The sequence below is a fragment of the Anser brachyrhynchus genome (genome assembly GCF_964034855.1).
Source record: "Anser brachyrhynchus genome assembly, chromosome: 6".
Taxonomy (NCBI): Eukaryota; Metazoa; Chordata; class Aves; order Anseriformes; family Anatidae; genus Anser; species Anser brachyrhynchus.
In genome coordinates this window covers 30,312,444-30,330,908 of record NC_137700.1, presented here as the reverse complement: position 1 = coordinate 30,330,908, position 18,465 = coordinate 30,312,444, and the positions used below count along the sequence as shown (strand labels likewise).

The following is an 18,465-nucleotide window of genomic DNA, read 5'->3' as shown; positions in this document are numbered from 1 at the left end:
CCCCCTGCGGGGCGGTGGGCGAGCGGCAGGAGGGGCAGGGAAGGGCTGGAATGTGCTGGCAGGGCCCCTGTTTACGTGCGCGGCCCCGAACAGAACAGCGGGGCCCTTGTTGGGCTGCGGGAAGGGCGGCCCCGTTCCCACCCCGGCCCCGTTCCCGGCCCCGCGCGGGGCTGTGATGTGGGCTGCGCACCTGGGCCTGGCGGCGGGGGGCTTCCTGCCCTGCCCCGCGGACCTGCCTTTCTCCCAGGGCCGTGGTGCATCAAAACCCTAAAACCACCCCTGCTGCCGCTGCCGAAGGAGCACAGCCTGCCCCGCAGCCCCCAAAACTCTCAGGGCCCTTGTCTGGGGGGCTCTCGTGCCCGCAGCAGCAGGTGGGGAGCGGTGCTGCTGCCTTTCCGCCGCCCGTGCCAGCGGGTTGTGTGTTTTGGGTCACCTCGTGGCAGCCGCCCCGTGTCCCCTGGCTGTCCCCCAGCTCGGTGGCGGAGGAGCTGGTCGTGACCCCGCGGCGGTGGCTGCCTGCCCCCGCTGCCAGCTGGGAACCGTCTCGGCCGTGGCTCTTGGCAGCGAGCGGCCGGGTGGCTCGGCCAGCGGAAAGTTTCAGGGCGAGAGGATGCTCTCACACGGAAAGCATCTTCCCCCGGTCCGGCGGGGAGCGGGGGGAGCCTTGGCGGGGCGAACCTCCGGCAGCACGCGCCTTGCCACGGGCCTCGCTCGCCGGCATCCCACGGGGCTACCAGCCCTTGCGGTCCTCCACGTGCGGGGACAACACGTGTGGAGCCTGTCCTGGCTCCGGGGGGGGAGGAGACGGGGGCTGGCAGCCCCCCTGTCCCGGGCTGGTGTGAGCCAGGGGCATTGGAACAGGGATAGGGATGGGGATGGGGTTGGGGATAGGGATGGGGATGGGGATGGGGCAGAGGGGAGGTTAGGGCTGCAGGAGGGGTTGGCGGTGCCGGGTGGCTTGCTAGGTGGGATTCCCATTTATATCCTTTAAAAAAATATATATGCTGGAAACCACCCAGGGGAAAGAAACAGAGAGCGGGGGCACTTCGTCCTCTGTGTCCCCACCTTGCCCTGAGGAGTGAGAGCTCCCAGGGGCAGAGCAGCCCCATCCCTGCTCCTAGGGCTGCTTTGGGGCCGGGGAGCTGCCAGGAACAGCCTGGGAAAGCCCAGCAAGGGCTGCAGCCGTGGCGGCCGGCGGGCTGGCTGCCGGCCCGCGCTGCCGCAGAGCTGGCTGTGCTGTGCTGCGCTGCGCTGTGCTGCTCACGGGGTCAGGCAGTTCAGGGACAGGGTGCCCCGGCCTGCGGGCACTGCTGGCCGGGAGCCGGAGCCGCCTGGCACCGGCCCCACGCGGCCTGCACGAGGGCTGGTGGCCCTGGGTGGCAGGGAGGGGACCTCCTGGGGGCAGGATCTGTCCCTGCAGGGACCAGCTGCGTGTCCCGGAGGGGAAGGAGCAGTGAGAGGGGAGGTGTGGGGAGCTGGGCTGGGCTGCTAATGGGCTACGTGGCCCCGTGCCGCTACAGCACCCCCGTCCCATTGCACAGCACCTTTATTGAGGACGCGACTGCTGCACGGGTGGCAGTGCCCGGGGCCTGTCCTGAGTCTGGGGGGGCGGCGGGGCCGGGCGGGCAGGCTGAGGTAGTCGTCCTGGGGGGCACCGGAGTGGCAGAGCTGGGGGCTGCCGCGGCACCAGGGTCCCTCCCGCGCATCCTGCTGGCAGCACGGGGCTCGGCCCCCCTCCGGCCACGACGTTCATCCCCATCCTCTGTGGCAGCATCAATAAATACAGAAGGCTTCGAGTCCCTGAGCTCAGTCGGGTGCTGCCGCGGCCGGGACACAGGCTGGGAGGCCCCCGGGTGCTGGGGGGGCAGCGTGGCGAGGCGGGGGCTCACACGAGGTTGTTGGCCAGGCGCTCCCGCCGCTCCATCTCGCTCACCACGTCGGCGCCGTAGGCATCGCCTGGGGAGGGTGATGGTGGCAGTGAGGGGACAGGACCTGCGGCACCCCTATCCTGGGTATTTCCCACTGCCCCCCCCCTCTGCCCCTGGCCCTCCTTACTCGTGTGGCAGCCGTGCACCCAGACGCGCTGCCCATCGTACTTGCACTGGCACCGCATCACGTTGTTGGAGAAGTCCGACTCGGCCACCTCGTGCTTGGGGTTCACGACCACCTGGGGAGGGCAACGGGCACGGCTGGGGGCACCGCGGCGGTGCCACCGTGCCTGCCACACACACACACCACCACGGGCACACGTGGGTGGCCAGGATAAACCCCAAAGCAGGCGGCGGCATGCACCCACAGGGTGCCGGTGGTGCCCGTGGACCCCAGCCCTCACCTCCCGTTCCCGTGTCCCCCCCAGCCCCTCCGTGCCCGTACCTGGAAGGTGTAGCTGCCCGGCGGCACGTCGGTGATGTCGATCCACTGGCAGTCGATGTCGTGCCGGTAGGTGTCCCAGCACCCCACGCTCACCCCCTGCTCCCCAAAGTTGGCGCAGGCAAAGCGGCGCTGCAGCCCTGGGAAAGGATGGGTGGAGGGGAACGTGAGGAGCGGCGGGGCTGGGGGGCTCCCTGTGCCCCGCCTGCAGCTGCCACCTACCCTCGGGGCAGTTGGTGTCCTCCAGGCAAAAGCTGGCCTTGTGCCCTTCGGCCACCTTGGAGCCGTTGAGCATCAGCAGGTCGTAGTGGGTGAAGACCTCGATGCTGTGGAAGTGCCTGCGGGGACAGGGGGTGAGCGGGGGCCGGGGCAGGACGGCGAGCGTGTGGCCGGCCCCAACGCCGAGCCAGGAGCAGGCAGCACCTAGAGGCGAGCGGCTCTGCACAAATTACAGCCTTGCAGCCAAATAAAGCCCTAATGACAGTGCCGGCCCGGACGCTGCTAATTACCCCGGGCGGGCCGGCCTCTGCCAGGGTGGGGGCCGTGTAGGAAGGATGGATCCCAGCAAGCGCCCTGCAGGGCACCCGCCCCCGGCAGGGGGGACGGGGCTGCCAGGTCCGCCTGTACCCAGCCTGGCCCTGCGCAGGGGCAGCCCTGGGATGCAGGGCACCCACCGGTGGCACTGGTGCCAGGTCCAGGCGTGCCGTCCCATGCGGGGTCGGAAGTCGGCTCTGCCCAGGTTGTGGATCTGGGAGGAGAAGCGCAGCAGGCGGCGGTGGCCGTAGGGCCACTGCATGCTGTCGGCCGAGCGGGAGAGGCAGCGCTCCTCGTGGGCGCAGTACAGCAGCCCCAGCGGCCGGTCCTCCAGGTAGGCCGTCTCCTGCACCAGCTGCGCGTTCATCACCAGGTCCGGGGCGTCTGGCACGGATGGGATCGGTGGGGACAGAGCTGCTGGCCACCAGCCTGCACCACCCCGGCCACACAGGGCTGGGTCCCGGGAGAAGGACGGGCGCCCTGTGGGCTGCCAGGTACTCACGGGTGGTGCAGGTGACCCCCGCCGAGAAGCGTCCCCCGCCGCTGGGGCAGTGCACGGGGCCGTGGCGCTGGCACTGCTGGAGGGCCAGCTCGGTGCCCGTGCAGCGCACCCCGCTCATCACCACCTCGGAGGCGTTGGGGCTGCCCGCCCAGTACCAGGTCTCCTGGGCAGGGGGGAGCACAGCGCTCAGACCAGCCCTCGGGCTCCCCAGCACTGCCACCGGGGCTTGTCCCCGTGTCCCCACGTGCCCTGTCCCAGCTGCCGAGCCATCCCAGCACGCCCAAGCTGTGCAGCCCCTCGCGCCGGGATCCAACTCACCTGCAGGGCGTGGCTGGCGAAGCCCAGCCCCAGCTGCCTGCAGACGACCATGGCCTCATTCAGCCCCCACTGAGCACCACACACTGCGCCCCACCGCAGCTTGCCCTGCACCGGCACCAGCACCTCCACGACGCCCTCCTCGGGGCTGCGGCCCCCGGCCAGGCGCACCTGTGGGCAAAGAGGGGCTGAAATGGGGCATGGGGCAGCCCCCCAGCTCCCTGGGAGTGGGTCAGGTAGCACCATCCATCCAGCTGAGCCTTCCTTCCACCTTCCTCTTCCTCCCACGAGACCGATTTCACCACTGGCTCACCCTGAGGATCCCGCATCAGCGTGGTTTGGGTGGCTCTGCCTGTCCCCATCCCCTGGGCCACGCTCGGAGCATCCACGCTGGGCAGGGGGCTTGGGGTGCTGGGGCAGGGGCTGAGCAATGGGGCCGGGGCTCAGCGGGTGCTGGCGGAGAGGCAGGGACTCACCTGGCTCTGGAAGTCCATGTGGGGCACGTGGCAGCGGACGGCCGCGTCGTTCTCGTGCCGGCACCCGCTCTGCTCGGCGTCCTGGAAGCGGCACTCGCCCAGGGAGTGCTCGTGGCCGGTGCAGCGCACCTCGCTCATGTGGATGGGGCCCAGGCCTGAAGCAGGGGGGGAGACATGAGCGCTCCTGCCCCTGTGCCCATCCCGGATCCCCCCGCACACCCCCGGATGCTCCAGCAGTGCACAGAGGGCTTTTCCCCATGCGCTTCCAGGCCCAGCAGCACCCCAAGTCCTTGCCCCATCTCCCGCCTCACCTTGGCCCATCCGGGCTCCCACCAGGGCTTGCTTCGCCGTCCCGTAGCCCAGCTGCCGACACACCACGCTGGCCGCCGCCAGGTCCCACCGCTTGTCACACACGGTGCCCCACTGCCCGTGGCGCAGCACCTCCACCCGGCCCTCGCCGGCGTGGGCGCCCGCTCGCAGGCGCACGGGGAGGCCCTGGCACGGGGAGCGGCCCGGTCAGCGGCTGCAAGGGGGGGGTGCCGGGGTGCTGCCTGGCCCCAGGAGCCTGCCTCAGGGGGTACGGGGCCGTGCCAGAGCTCACCTTTCCCGGAGAGGCTTTGCGGGGAGGTTTCTTGCCCTTGCCCTTGCCCTGTTGGAAGGCAGGGCCGGGGACGCAGCTGACGATGGCGTGCATGCCGCGGGGACAGGCGTGCTGGCGGGGGGCCGGGGGGGCCAGCTGCGTGGGGCAGCGGGCCAGGTGGGGCTCCGTGCCCTGGCACTGCACCTGGTGCACCCAGAAACTGCTCTTCTGGCTCAGGTTCTTCAGGCTGCCGAGGGAGAGGAGCAGGAGCGGCGGTATTTTGGGGGGTAGGGGCTCCCCTGCAGGTGCCCCCTGCCCAGAGCTGGGCCCTACCTGGAGCTGGGGTCCTTCAGCTTCATGTTCCACAGCTTCCTGCAAGGAGCACGGCCGGAGGTCAGGGGGGGCTCAGCACACCCACCCCGTGCCCCTGCCCTCCCCAGCACCCCACAGCAGCAGCTGGGGCTGGAGGATGCTCCCATGGCACGCTGGGGCCCTCTCCCCGGTGGCAATTCCCACACCAAAGCTGTGCCCCGGCGGGACAGCACGACGCCTGGCACCGGCAGGGACTCATTATGGGCTGTATTTATAGCCCCAGCACAAGGCTTGGCTCTCCTGTGCCTGCACCCACGCTGTGCAGGACAAGGTTGGGGAGCATCCTGCAGCTCCCCGGCTGCTGCCAAGCCCAGCTCTGCCCCGCTGAAGCCCCCAGGAAGGGGGCACAGGCATGGACAGGTGCCCGCACACCCAGCTATGAGCGCACCCCTTCCCTGGCACCCCCCCCCTTCACCCTACTGACCACCGTGCCCCAGCTGCTTGTCCCAGGAGCCCCACGGCACGTCCCGCCAGCCCCCTGGCACCCTGCCCCGTGGCTCATCCCGTTCCCTACCGGTAGAAGTTGGTGTTGACGTGCTTCTCCTGGGGGAAGCCCAGCATCCCGCAGACCACGCGGCTGTTGTTCCTGGTCCAGCCGGCGTCGCACACCTGCCTCCAGTGCCCGTTGTGTTTCACCTCCACGGCTCCCTCCGTCACCGGCATGCTCAGCTTGGCCCGCGCCAGGATGGGTTTGATCCGCACCTCCTCCAGGCTCAGCCCTGGTGCCTGCGGGGTGGGCACGGGGGCTCCAGAATGGGACACGGGGTGGAGGGTGGGGACAAGGGGACCTGCCCCAGCCCCTCGCCATCCCAGCGGGCGCCTGGTCCCCGCTCACCTCTCCCAGCAGACCAGGGGCTGTGGCCGGGTCGGGGCCGCTGTGCAGGCGCTGCCCCGAGCACACCACGCCGGTGTCCTCGCCGTGGTGGCAGTCGCTCACGCCCCAGCCGTTGTGGGTGCACTCGGCCAGGGAGGATTCGCTGCCCCCGCACCGCACGTTGTCCAGCCAGATGGGGCCTGGGGGGGATGGACGCGGGCTGGGGGTCACCGCTGGTGGGACCCCCTCAGCACCATGGATCCAACAAGTGCCCCCCTCTTCAGGCTGCCCCCTCCCACAGCACCCCATGCACGTTTCCCCAGCTGCCCCTTACCTTCCCCCTGGCCGTAGGTGGCACTGTGTGTCCAGGTGATGGCCGCGGTGTAGCCCAGCTGCCGGCAAGCGACGGTGGCCGCGTGGAAATCGAAGCCGTCGTCGCACACGGTGCCCCAGCGCCCCTGGTACAGCACCTCCAGCCGGCCCTCCCCGGCCGGCCCCCGCGGCCCCGCCAGCCGCAGCTGCAGCCCGGCCGCATCCTGCGTGCTGGGGACCAGCCGGCACAGCAGCAGCAGCACGAAGGGCAGCAGGATGGGGCTCGCACCAGCCGGCATCGCCATGGCGGCTCCTGGGGTGGGATGCCTGGGGACAGCCCGACGCTGAGCCCCTGGGGAGCGCAGCGGGGTGGGGTGCTCCCACAGCCCCCCCGTGCCCCAGCAGCGTGGTGGGGGGGGGATGTTGTGCCCCCTTGCATGGCTGGGGCATCCCCGTCCCCACACTGTGCGGGATGCACGGCTGGTCCCTCCCCGTCCTGCACACAGCCCTGTCCCCGTCCCCACACCTCTCCCCCTGCACCCTCACTGGGAGCACTGCCCCCCACCCCCCCGAGGTACCCGAGCCCCCCCGGGCCAGCCCAGCACTCACCCTGGGTGTCGGCGTGGGGCAGATGTGGGGCAGGCAGCGGCGTGGGGACGCGGTGCTGGCTCCCGCTGGCCTCCAGCAGCTCTCCTGCCGCCGAGCACCGCCTGCTGCCGCTTTTATGGTGCGGCGCGGTGGGACGCCCCGGGTGGGGGCCCACGCTGCCCAGCCCAGCCCCAGCCCCCCCCGCACACAGGGCCCAGAGGCCGGCCCTGCACCCTGCCCCCCTCCTCCAGCCCCACTCTGCCACCCTGGGGCAAAGCCACCCCCGCCCACCCCTAGAAGATTTTTGGGGGCGCAGAGCACACATGGGACAGCCCCCACCTGCCATACGCCTGCCCCCCCACCCCAGGATGAAGCCAGGACCCCCAGCGGGGGCTGCCCCCCGCCCAGCATCACTGCACCGCGGGGCTGGCCCCCAGCCAGGCAGAGCGTGGCTGTGCTGGAGGTGGCGAATTGTCCCACGGGGACTCCCCAGGAGGACACCCCTCGCCCCACGCGGTGCCTGAGGGGGGGTGCTTGGACATGGGGCGGCACAACGGGGCCAAGGACTTGGGGGGCACTGATACCAGCAAAGGGAGCCTGGGAGGGGCAGGGGGCAGCACCTGGGCTATCCCGGAGCCAGGCTGGCTGCGGGGGTCCCCAGGTGCTGCCACCCCCCCCCAGCCCTGCAGACAGGGGGTGACCCCCCCTGAGCAGTCCCCGGGGCACCCTGCGCCCCGCCGCGGGACGGGGATAAACAGGAAGCGCCTCTGCCCCGGCCGTGGCCACCGGCTGGCCAGGAATGTGCCGGTGGCTACCGGGTTGTTTGTTTGGAGTTAAAGCAGCCGGTTCCTGCCGGGACGAGCCAGGAACAACACGGCCGGGAATAGCCCGTGAGCTCATCGCCACGTCCCGCCAGGGCCTTCGGCACCCCCCCGGCACCCTGCGTCCCCACGTAGGGCACCCTCGCCCTTACCCTGCGCCCCAGCTGGGCTGGTGGCATGTGCTGCGGCATCTTCGGGGGGGGGGGGTGCTGGCCAGCCCTGGTGGCCCGGGAGGATAAAATAAGGATTTGGGGCCACGGGGTGCGTGCGTGGGCCACGGGGCAGCGGGATTGTGCTGCTGCCACGGGACGGCGGCCAGGGGAAGCCCTGGGGAAGGGCAGGGTTGGGTCCAGCAGCGGAGCTCGTGACTCACGGAGTCACCACAGCTCACGGTGTCTGGGTGTTTGGGAGCTCAATTGCCTGAGTGTGAGGCCAGGAGCCCCCCCCTCGTCCCCCAGGGGATGGCTGCAGGCGGGTAGGGACGCCTGGGTCCTGCTCCCAGCTCTGCCCCTGCTCCTGGGGGGAGCGAGAAGAGGGCGGGGGGGGCTCCGAGGAGCTCTCGGCACCATGCCCTGCCATGGTTAGGCTGGGGGGGGGGGGGGGGTGTCCCCTCCTTGCTGCCACCCCCAGCCCAGCCCTCGGGGCTCGCCGGGCACCGGCACCTGCAGTCCGTGCAGCCGGCGGCAGCTAAAAATACGGTGCTGCAGCAGGGCAGCCCCGGGCGCGGGAAGCTGTGGGCAGCGGGCGGGCGTGCGGGGCTATTCTGAGGGCTGCGGGCCTATTCCTGGCCGGTCAATATTGATTCTGCCAGCTCAGGTGCAGCAGCGCAGCCCGGAAGTGCCGTATTTAGGGCCCGGCGGGAGGAGAGGCTGGGAGCTGAATCGGGAGCATTGTCCCCGGGAGGAAGAGGGCAGGGAGAGGATGTGAGCTCTGTCATCTGCTGCGAGCGGCGCCCGGCAGCGGCACGGGGCAGAGCGTGGCACACCCAGCGTGGGCGGCCTGAGCGGGGCTCCTTGTCCCCGTTCACCGTGACACTCCTGTCCCCTCCGGCGGGGCCCCCAGGGGCTGCACCAGCACAGGCAGCGCAGGTGGCACAGCACAGCCGCTCACAGCCCAGGACCAGTGCACCCCATAAAGAGAGCTGAAAAACCATGGCGAGAGGGCCAATGCATAGCCTCTGGCTGTGTTTATTTCCGTGGGTGCCACAACACCCAGGGCATGGCGGGGCCTGGGGAGGGGGTCAGCCCGGGCCCTGCCAGCCTGCCCCCCCACACACAGGGGTGCTGCTGCCAGTGCTTGGCCCGCTGCAGGGGTGGCAAGCAAGGTGGGGACAGCAGGCTCTGCGTGGGGACAACAGGGCTCACTGCAGCCGCATCCCCACGTAGGTGAAGTCGGCGTCACCGCTGCCGTCACCGGCGCTTGAAGTCCCCGAGAGCCACCCGGGCTGCATTGCGTCCCGCTGCTCCCATCACGCCGCCTCCTGAAAGGCAGAAACGGGGAGCGGTGGCCCCAGCAGCGGGGGCTGCTCTGGGGGGGCTGCTCTGCCTCGCCGCCAGGGCTGAGAGTAGCAGACCTCACACCTTGTGCTCCCCTTGCACCTCGTCCATGCGCCCCTGCCCTCCTCCTGCAGCCCCCCGGGGTTTTCCCAGCTCCCAGCCCTACTCACCAGGGTGTGCTCCGCTCCCACACAGGTACAAGCCTGGAACTGGGGACCGGTAGCCCGAATAGGGTGGTGCTGGCCGGGCAAAGTACAGCTGGTCCAGGGACATCCCTCCATGGAAGATGTTCTGCAATCGGAGCCCGGGCAGGGTGAGCGGGCCGTGCCTGGCCGCTTGCTGTGCTCAGTGCCGAGTCCGCATGGTACCCACCCCGCCGGGCAGCCCGAAGACCCTCTCTAAGTCCGGGGGTGCCAGGATGTCCCTGCCGATGACGGACGCCTTGAAGCCCGGGGCATAGGCTTCGATGCAGTCGAACACTAGGGAGGGACAGAGGCACTGGCAGGCAGCTCGGGGGGACGCGGTGACCGGCCCCTGAGCACGAGGGTGGCTCTGCCTGCAGCAGGGACCAGCGCTCCTGGTGTTACCTGGCTCCACGCACATGCTACGTACCCGTGTCGGCATACGCATTTCTGGCCTGCTCGTCCCAGGGCCGCCCACCTGCCAGCTCATACGGGGTGTACTGGGTGAAGAGGGACACGACGTGGCAGCCCCGCGGGGCCAGCCCCGGGTCCAGCGCCGAGGGGATGCACAGCTCGATCATGGGCCTGGGGGAGCGGGACTGAGCCACCCCAAACATCCCCCAGCACTGCTGTCCTGCCCCTTCTCCGGGACACCATGGGCAGGGAGCGAGGGGGGTGGGCTCCTACCGGCCGGAGGGGTGCCCGCCAGCGGCCTCGGTGTAAGCCTGGTGCAGGAGGTGGGTGCCCTCGCAGTTGAGGTGGATGGAGCACTGGTGGTGGGGCAGGGGCTGGCCGTCACGGGCGTTGGGGGCAGCCAGGAAGCTGGGCAGGCGATCCACTGCCACTGGAATGGGGGGGAGACCGGGGTGCAGGCTCCTGGGGAGCCCTACAGCCTTGTGCTAGTGTGCCCCCCGAGGTGGGATGGCGGAGGAGGCAGCCCCTTGTACCTACCGTTGATTTTGGTGACGGGGGAGCGCGTGTCGACACGCCGGATCCGCCGGGCAAAATCCTCCGGCAGCTGCTCCTGGAGGGGGACAGGGGACACCGCAGTGATGGGGCCACCACGGGGGTGAGAGCCCACCGAGCCCCGCGGTGGCCCTGCGTGCCCCATACCTGGGGGGTGAGCTCCAGGAAGGTGATCTGGGGGGAGGCGTTGGACAGCACCACTTTGCTCCTCACCTCCGTCCCGTCCCGCAGCACGACGCCCTGCGCCTGCCCGTCCCTGCCCAGCAGCACGCGGCACACGGCCTGGGCAGAGGGGAAGGGGCCAGCACCTCACCCGGCTTCTCCCTGGGGCCACCGGGCAGCCCGTGGAGGTCCCCGTGCCCAGAAACCCGGTACCTTCTCGGTAAAGATGTGGGCGCCCCGGCTGGCCGCTGCGCGGGCGATGGCTTGGGACAGGGCCCCCATGCCGCCAGCCACGTAGCCCCAGGCGCCGCGCCGCCCCTCCAGCTCGCCCATGACATGGTGCAGCAGCACGTACCTGCAGGGATGGGGACAGACCTCACCCAGCCCCTGAGCCACTCCGGCAAGCCTCGGGGCCACGCCGGGCTGAGTGGCGTGGCCTGGAGGGGATGGCGTGGCCGTGAGCCCCAGGGAGGGGACGGGGCCCTCACCCGCTGCCGGGGCTGTGGGGGCTGCTCATGGCTCCAATCACCGCGTCGGTAGCCAGGGTTGCCTTCAGGGGCTCCGACTCAAACCAGTGATCCAGGATCTGGCCCAAGAGACAAGGAGAGAGCCGGGCTCAGGGCTGGGCTGCAGCCGGGACCTTGTGGGCACGCAGGGAGGTGGAGTGGGCACCCGGAGGGTGGCTCTGTGCCACTGCAGCCGGCACGCACCTTGGAGATGGGGGCTGTCAGCACCTCGTAATAGCGGGGCAGCTGCCGTCCCAGCGCCAGCCCTGCGGGGAGAGGCAGCTCTGGGGTCTGCACGGCTGCACCAGGACACAGCCACCGGCACCTGGTGGTGTTGGGGCCAAGCAGGAACCCGGGACCAGGCACACAGCCATTGCCAAGGGGATCCCAAACGTACCTGCCCGCAGCAGGGGCTGCAGGGCTCGCAGGGCTCTGAGCCGCTGGAGCAGGGAGCCCTGCCCCAGGGCAGCTGTATCCACAGGGGGGGCATCCAGCAGCGGGTCAATGGCAGACACTAAGCGCCCCATGAACGCCTCATACGCAGGGTAAGCCTGAAAGGGGACAGCGGGTGGCCAGAAGGGACTGAGCCGTGGTGGGTGCAAAGGACACCCTGCCGTGAGCATCCCTGCTGCTCCACGGGGCAGGGCAGCTCCTCTTTGGGGCTTTGCTTTGCCCCGGCCCCTGCGGTACCTGAGCATCCTTCTGGGAGAACTGGGCGATCTGCCGCTGGGTCTGGGCCATGTCGTGCCCCAGCAGGAGGGAGCGGGGCGGGCTCCTGTCCTCCAGCAGCGGGGTGAAGGAGTAGGGGTCCCGCGGGAGCACCCTGAGGCCATGCCGCTGCGAGACACGGAGGGCAGTGAGACAAGGAGGCAGCAGTGTCACCCTGCCATGTGCCAGGAGGTGCTGGTGGCCCAGCTGGGGACAGGCACTGTACCCGCAGCTCCAGCTCGGTGTAGATCTGCGGCCGCAGCAGGCTGAGCAGGTAGGATGCCCGGGAGAACTTAAAGCCTGGAAGACGCAGGGTGGTGAGGGGTAAAAGGGGCAGACAGGGATCAGGAGGACGTAGGGCACGTGGGGATACCTGGCACGATCTCCTCGGTGACGGCCGCGCCACCCAGCACGTGGCGCTTCTCCAGCACGGCCGTGCGCAGCCCTGCCCGCTGCAGGTAGGCAGCCTGCGGGGAGCGTGGCATCATGCTGCGGGTGGCACGCGTCCTCCTGGTCCCAACCACCTCCCCGACCCCTCGCCAGGGTGGTTCCTGCTTCCCGAATCCCTCTGGGAGCCCCCAGCCCCTGCTCTCGCTGCAGACCCTCCCCGGCCCCACAGCGTCCCCAGGGTGAGCGCTCTGCCTCCGGTACTCACTGCCACCAGCCCGTTGTGCCCTGCAAGGAGAGACGGAGGGGAGCTGAGCCCGGCTGAGCCAGGACGGCCCCATGGCACAGCACATCCCCACACCGGGGATGCAGGGCACCCAAATAACAAGCTCTGGACACTGTAGGGAGCATTCTCCCCCGTCCCTACATCCCTGGGCCCCAATGGGATGGGGTAGGGGACAAAGGCAGATCCCCCAGCTCTGCTCTGACCCCTTAGCCAGCAGCACGCCGGGCAGCTGCAGCACACACCCATCCCTGCCAGCCCCCATGCAGCTCCCCGGCACAAGCAGCATGCTGGGGGCCGCCCCCTCCCCGCCAGCTCCTCGCCCCGCGTTACCTGCCCCGATCACCACCGCATCGTACTCCTGCTGCAGCCGCGCTGCGGCCCCGCTGTGAGCCAGGCGCCGTCCCCGCAGCCCGCGGGCAGCACGGCCCGTGCCCAGCCTCGCAGGGAGCCCGGCCGCCATCTCCGTGCAGTGCCTGCAGCTCCTGGACTTTGCTTCCACGGCCCCACTTCTCACGGGGCACAGGGAGGGGACAGGGGGCCCAGGGCAGGGGTCACCTTGGCGCAGGGCCGGACGCTGCGTCCCGGGGCTTGCGGGGAGGCTGGGCAGGACACGGTGCCCACGGCAAGGTGCCAAGCCCTGGCCAAGCATTGCCCGGGGTGTGCAGGGAAGCTGGGGAGAGGCTTTGTGCAGGGCCAGATCCTGCCTGGTGCTCAGCAGGGTGCCGGGCACACCAGCTCACCGCCCTGCCGGCACCGCAGGGACCCAGGGCACTTGGCTAGGCCATCTGGCCACTGAGTGGTGTGGGGAGGGGGCGCTCAGCCCCCCCGGAGCAGCTGGGAAAGGGGCAGCCTGGGGCTGGGCTTGGCTCTGGACCCACAGCTTTTGCTCAGCGGGGCAAATTCCTACCCAGCAGGACAGGGTAAAGGCCCCGCCGCGGTCCAGCGCTCCCCGACCCACAGTGCCCAGCCCCAGCTGCACGGGGCAGCGGCTGCGCAGCCCCCGGAGCAGGGGGAGCCCCGGTGCCGTGCCCAGAGGGCTCGCACATGCACCGACACCAGATGTGTCTGGCGAGCACATGGCCTGCCTCGGCTCTGCCGCGTGCTGCCTGCCCAGCTCGGCCCCGCCGTGCCCGGGAGCTGCGTGCAGGCAGGGGGTGCATCCGGTGCACCCCATCCCTCGGGGACCCCGACCCCATCAGCCCCACATTTAGGGGCGCAGGGGGGGGAACGGGGTGCACCCCACGCCGTTCACCGCGCAGGTTTGGCTACAGCATTTTGTTCTCGGGCCAAAGCCAGGCGGCGGGGCCAAGCCAACGCCATAAATCCTGCTTTGGAAACGCGCTTTTCAACAAGGCCGTGATTTGCCAAAAAGCTCTCAGCCCCGCTCCCGGCCCGTCCCGGGAGGCTGCTGGGTGCCAGCCAAGCAGGCGGGGAGGGGAGAGGCGGGCAGCGCAGCCCTGGCCGAGGACGGGGAGGCTGCACGTGGCCGCCCCCAGGCACGGCCGGCCGTGCACCCAGCTCACGTGCACCCCCTGAAAGAGCAGCACGAGGAAACATCCGCACCCGCTTTAATCCCGGCCCCGGGGGCGGCTCAGAGCAGGGGGATGCGGGAAGGCTCCCAGAGGCGCCGGGCCAAGTCGCAGGCCTGCTGGACCACCAGCTCGGAGGGGATGATGCCCAGGTGCACGGTCAGCAGCTCGTAGCACTTCACCGCCTCTGCCTGGTGGTTCTTGCTGTAGTAGCGCAGCAGCTTCCTGGGGAGGAAAAGCGGGGGTGTTCTGCAGGGCACGGCGCAGCCTGCAGGGGACGGGTCTGCAAAATCACCCCCTTTTGGGTCGTCTTCCCCTAGAAAGCCCCTGCCAAGGACATCCCTGCAGGGCCGGGACCACAGCCCCGGGCTGCGTGGCACCCCAGCCCTCCCAGCACGGGTGCCCCTCCGCTGCCCCGTCCCAGCAAGCGCAGACACCGGTGCCAAGCAGCAGGGCTGGGGACTGCCGACCTGTAGTAGTCTCCTGCCAGCATCCCGATGGGAGCGGAGTCGTCGGGGAGGACGGGCACCTCCATCACCTCCAGCTTGTAGCCCTGGGGAGATGACAGCAGAGGGCAGGACCGTACCAGGGAGGGGAGGAGTGAGGGGCCGGACCCCAGGGGTGCTGTGAGAGGGGCTCAGCCCCGTCCCATCCCTCATACCAGCTCGTTCTCGAACCAGAGGAAGTAGGAGCAGCAGTAGTCGCCGTCCTGCAGCACCAGAGTCGTGTAGCCCTTCTGCAGGTATCGCCGGGCCAGCGCGACCAGGGACCAGACCTGGGGGACAAGGGGCACCCGAAGGCTGAGCACCAACAGCCGGCTGCACAGCGCTGGCCCCGCTCAGGCGCTGCAGGGCCGCATCCTGCCGGTACCTTGCTCTTGACGAACTCGGCCAGAGGCCCCTTGCCCAGCTCCGAGCTGGACTTCTCCGCCACGCTGAGCGACGGAGCCATCATCTGCCCAGCCGTGCGGTCGACGTAGATGAAGTGCACCAGGCCAGGAAAGTCCTCCAGGTACGTGGGGCCGGTTAAGGGCGTTCAACAACCTCGGTGCTCTTTTGGGACAGCCCCCAGGCCCCGGGGAAGCCCCCCTGACTGCCTTCACCTTGCCCCCATGCCCGCCTCCGCCCTCCCTGCGGGGGTCCCGGCCCGCCCGAGCCGCGGGGAGGGATATGACACCATGGTGATGTTGCGCCTGCTCTTCACCAGCAGGAAGTCCCGCCAGTCCAGCAGCTTCTCCCTGCCGAGGAGAGGTGTGGTGAGAGGCTGGGACACCCCAAGACTGTGGGGCAGCCCCCCGGGGGTGTGGGTACCCCCCTCACCTCATCAGCTTCTGGGCACGGTCCCGCAGGCCCTGCGACAGGCTCTGGCTGGCGGAGCTGAGGAAGAGCTGGCGGTACACGGAGCAGAGCTGCCGCTTCACCGTGCCCAGAGACTGCAGCAGCCTGGGCCGGGGGACGAAGGGGACCCGCTTTTAGCCTGTGGTCAGCACAGCAGGGAAAACCCCGGGGGCTGCAGGCATCCCCCGCCACCCCGTACTCACTCCAGGCTGCTCCCAGGCTCGCTGCGGGAGAATATCTTGTTCTTGAACTCCACCCAGGCGTTCTGCAACTAGACGGGGACAGGGCTCAGCGCCTGGCCAGCGGGACAGCAGGACGGGGTCCTTGCATTCCCGCTCCCACCTGGATGTCCTGCCCGCCCAGCTTCTTCACAAACTTGTCCATGCGCTGCCGCAGCTCGGTCAGGATGGGAAAGCTGCGGGGGGCTCCCACCTCCTGCCCCTCTTCCAGCTTCTTCTCCAGCAGCAAGAACCCATCCAGCAGCTGGTGCAAGGTGATGGCCACGTGGGTCGTAGGGCCCTGTCGCAGAAGAGGGAGAGGGGTCAGGCAGGACCCAGCCCAGCTCCGCTGCCTTCACCTTACAGCTCACCTTGGTCAGGAGCACGAGGGAGATGCCCGGCCAGAGTGGGAGGCAGTGCATGGTGTGGGGCAGCAAGGGGCAGTAGCCTTCCCGCAGGTTGGCATCCAGGAAGATCCTCCTGGGGTTTGAAGCTTCAGGGACCAGAGGCTCCAAGGTCTGGAGCAGGTCCTCTGCCACCTGGGCAGAGAACAGGGATGCTCAGCCCCCCGCGGGGACAAGACAGCCCGCACCAACCCAGAACCTTCTGGAGGGACACGGGGGCAGAAGCAACGTCCTGAGAGCTGCAGCCAGGCACAGCCGAACTGAGCAAGCTGGAGGGGGCAAAACATCAGCAGCGAGGGAAGCGCCCAGGAATCCCGAAAGAGCAGCACACAGAGGGGAGGCTGCTTGTGAGGGACAAGTGGCGAGGAGCAGAGGCAGCAGAGAGCACCACGACAGGCTGGGGAGGCACGGACCTGGGAGCAAGTGCGGTGCCCGCGCTCACCTGGACATCCGCAGAGTCTGCATCCCCAGCAGCCGCCGGCTCAGGGCTCTCGGACCAGCTCTCGCTGCCTGCAGGGAACGCAGCAGCTCCGCTCTGCCTGCCAGTCCCCCACGCCCCCCCAGGCCCCCTGTGGGGCTGCAGGACCGGCGCACGGCTCCTTCCCAGCCAGGCACTCACCCGTGCTTTGTCTGCCCGGCGAGGGCTGGGGCGTGTAGTAAACCTCGGGCGTGGAGAGATCATCTGTGTCCTGCCAGCCAGGAAGGGCTGGATCAGCCGTGCCCTGCAGGCACGACTCCGGTGCGAGCAGCACCGCCAGCGTCCCACGCTGCAGCTCCCAAAGGCCCTGGGGCAGCCACCCACTCTCACCTGATCGTCTGACTCCTTCTCTGCACCTCCGCGGGAGCCGGGGCTGCTCACCGGGATGCTCTCGCTTCTCTTGGGTCCTTGAGGCAACACCTTCCCTGCTTCAGACTTCCGAGACGAGAGAGGAAGAAAATCAAGCCCTGGCCCCCTAAACGTCAGCCCCCCAGGGGCACCCCAGCCCGCTGCCTCCACACCTGGGGGCCGAGCTCCTCCTCGGCGCTCTGGCTGGGGTACAGGTCCTGCACCAGGAGGATGAGGATGAGCAGGTCGGCGGGGCGGATGGAGCTGGCGTTGCGGCTGCGCAACAGAGAACGGAGGGGTCAGGAGGGATGGTGAGCGGCCGCCCCGGGAGGGTTGGTGGGGCCGGGGTTGGGCGCACCTGGAGTAGAAGGCCAGCAGCTTGGTGTGCACCAGGAGGAAGGCATGTCCCACCTCGTCCCCGCCGCGCTCGGGGCTGGCGTTGATGTACTGCACCACCTGCCTCTCCAGGAACTCGATGCACTGCTCGCACAGCTGGGGGTGGATCAGCCGCTCCACGGCCTGGGGCATGGCAGGGAGGATGCTGAGCCCCCCCCAGACCCGGCCACACAGCCCCAGGGCAGGCCTGGGCTGCTCCCTACCTCTATGTACCCCATGGCTTGGGGGGCTCCCTACAAAGAACTCTTCCCCAGATCCCGGGACCCCACGCAGCATCACACCCTGCCAGCCTGAGGGGCATCCCCGGGCTGTGACCAGCAGGTCCCAACGCACGGTACCTCCACAGCAAAGCTCTGGTCCTCCTCTCGCAGGCGGAGGTAGGTCTCCAGCAGGCCCCGCAGCAGGCTCCAGACGCGCTCCCGCTGCTCCGAATCGGCCGGCCGCAACCTGCGATGGCCTCAGAACATGAGCCACGTGTGGGATGTCACCACCCTGGGTGGGTGGGCACCCCAAACCCCAAAAGCAGCCCAGCAAAGAGAAAGCAGGTGGAAATCCCACCGTATGGGAGGGTCTCAGCTACGGGACGTGCTCCCAACCGCCCCGTTTGGCAGCTCCCCCGGAACCCCCGTGCCCCAGCCCGCCCTGGCCGGCGGTCCCCGCTCACTCCTTGCGGATGAGGTGGGAGTCGAGCGTGACGAGGCCGCAGTGAGCCTCCACCAGGCGCCGCAGCACGAAGAGCGTCCTGCGCAGGTCGTCCTCGCTCTCCGTCCCGTCGCCGTTGACCGCGATGTACAAGCAATCCCCAAACTGCAACACGCAGCGGGGTCAGACGCGGGAACGGCCGGGCCCCCCCGCATCCCCTGCCCAGCCCTACCATGTGCAGGACGTGGAGGTGCCGCCCGTGCTCGGCCCTGAAGCAGGTGTAGGTGTCCGACAGCTTCTCCAGCAGCGCCGTGCAGGAGATGATGAGGGGCGCGAACAGCGTGTTCAGGCTGTCCTCCACCGCCGGGCCCTGGGGTGCACGGCCGGCTCAGCACCCCGGGACCCCCGCACTCCCTGCCCCACCCCAGCTCCGCACCCTGCCCCCGGGGCCGCCCCGTCCCGTCCCGTCCCGTCCCGTCCCGTCCCGTCCCGTCCCGTCCCGTCCAGCCCCACCTGCACGGCGGCAGCGGCGGGCGGCCGGAGCCGGCGGAGGAAGGCGGCATCAGCCCAGTAGAAGAGCAGCTCGGCGGCGCTGCTGGCGATCAGGACGCACCGCATGGCTCCCCCCCGCCCCGTGCCACCGGGACCCCGGAGCACCGGGACCCCGCGGCTCCGCCCGCCCCGCGCCGCTTCCTGCTCCGCCGCCCGTGGCCGCCGCGCCCACGCGTGCAGCGCC

General features: G+C 69.9%; 3 protein-coding genes across 25 annotated transcripts; all 3 read right to left on the bottom strand.

The window, feature by feature from the left end:
• Nucleotides 1-17: 17 nt before the first annotated feature.
• On the bottom strand, nt 18-8,717 carry LOXL4 (lysyl oxidase like 4). Of its 8 annotated transcripts, XM_080597057.1 has the most exons (15): nt 6,885-8,717; nt 6,298-6,602; nt 5,985-6,163; nt 5,664-5,875; nt 5,111-5,149; nt 4,799-5,024; nt 4,509-4,692; nt 4,198-4,352; nt 3,725-3,892; nt 3,407-3,569; nt 3,045-3,288; nt 2,593-2,708; nt 2,374-2,510; nt 2,056-2,167; nt 1,744-1,956 (listed from the first exon to the last, which is right to left on the bottom strand). In XM_080597057.1, the coding sequence occupies exons 2-15, from the start codon at nt 6,578-6,580 to the stop codon at nt 1,886-1,888; spliced, it is 2,289 nt and encodes a 762-aa protein (XP_080453183.1). In that variant the 5' UTR covers nt 6,581-6,602; nt 6,885-8,717; the 3' UTR covers nt 1,744-1,885. The 8 variants fall into 8 exon arrangements, with proteins under 8 accessions (XP_080453179.1, XP_080453180.1, XP_080453178.1 ...); XM_080597056.1 differs by having other exon boundaries at nt 4,799-5,149; nt 5,664-6,163; XM_080597053.1 differs by having other exon boundaries at nt 18-1,956; nt 2,593-3,569; nt 4,198-4,692.
• A 138-nt stretch (nt 8,718-8,855) lies between these two features.
• PYROXD2 (pyridine nucleotide-disulphide oxidoreductase domain 2) lies at nt 8,856-13,789 on the bottom strand. Of its 15 annotated transcripts, XM_080597072.1 has the most exons (16): nt 12,708-13,789; nt 12,360-12,379; nt 12,078-12,171; nt 11,931-12,004; nt 11,687-11,833; nt 11,394-11,547; nt 11,201-11,262; nt 10,979-11,076; nt 10,704-10,845; nt 10,476-10,610; nt 10,314-10,386; nt 10,050-10,206; nt 9,793-9,947; nt 9,553-9,659; nt 9,351-9,471; nt 8,856-9,164 (listed from the first exon to the last, which is right to left on the bottom strand). In XM_080597072.1, the coding sequence occupies exons 1-16, from the start codon at nt 13,024-13,026 to the stop codon at nt 9,094-9,096; spliced, it is 1,929 nt and encodes a 642-aa protein (XP_080453198.1). In that variant the 5' UTR covers nt 13,027-13,789; the 3' UTR covers nt 8,856-9,093. The 15 variants fall into 15 exon arrangements, 10 of the variants coding, with proteins under 10 accessions (XP_080453198.1, XP_080453199.1, XP_080453197.1 ...); XM_080597073.1 differs by lacking the exon at nt 12,360-12,379 and having other exon boundaries at nt 12,691-13,789; XM_080597071.1 differs by having other exon boundaries at nt 9,553-9,862.
• Nucleotides 13,790-13,931: 142 nt separating this feature from the next.
• On the bottom strand, nt 13,932-18,450 carry HPS1 (HPS1 biogenesis of lysosomal organelles complex 3 subunit 1). 2 transcript variants are annotated; one of them, XM_080597076.1, is made up of 18 exons: nt 18,243-18,450; nt 17,962-18,099; nt 17,752-17,894; nt 17,426-17,534; nt 17,050-17,210; nt 16,865-16,967; nt 16,674-16,778; nt 16,485-16,554; nt 16,308-16,375; nt 15,833-16,000; nt 15,586-15,762; nt 15,447-15,508; nt 15,226-15,348; nt 15,079-15,143; nt 14,777-14,922; nt 14,568-14,681; nt 14,377-14,459; nt 13,932-14,131 (listed from the first exon to the last, which is right to left on the bottom strand). In XM_080597076.1, the coding sequence occupies exons 1-18, from the start codon at nt 18,345-18,347 to the stop codon at nt 13,969-13,971; spliced, it is 2,103 nt and encodes a 700-aa protein (XP_080453202.1). In that variant the 5' UTR covers nt 18,348-18,450; the 3' UTR covers nt 13,932-13,968. The 2 variants fall into 2 exon arrangements, with proteins under 2 accessions (XP_080453202.1, XP_080453201.1); XM_080597075.1 differs by having other exon boundaries at nt 15,447-15,514; nt 18,243-18,449.
• Nucleotides 18,451-18,465: the final 15 nt, after the last annotated feature.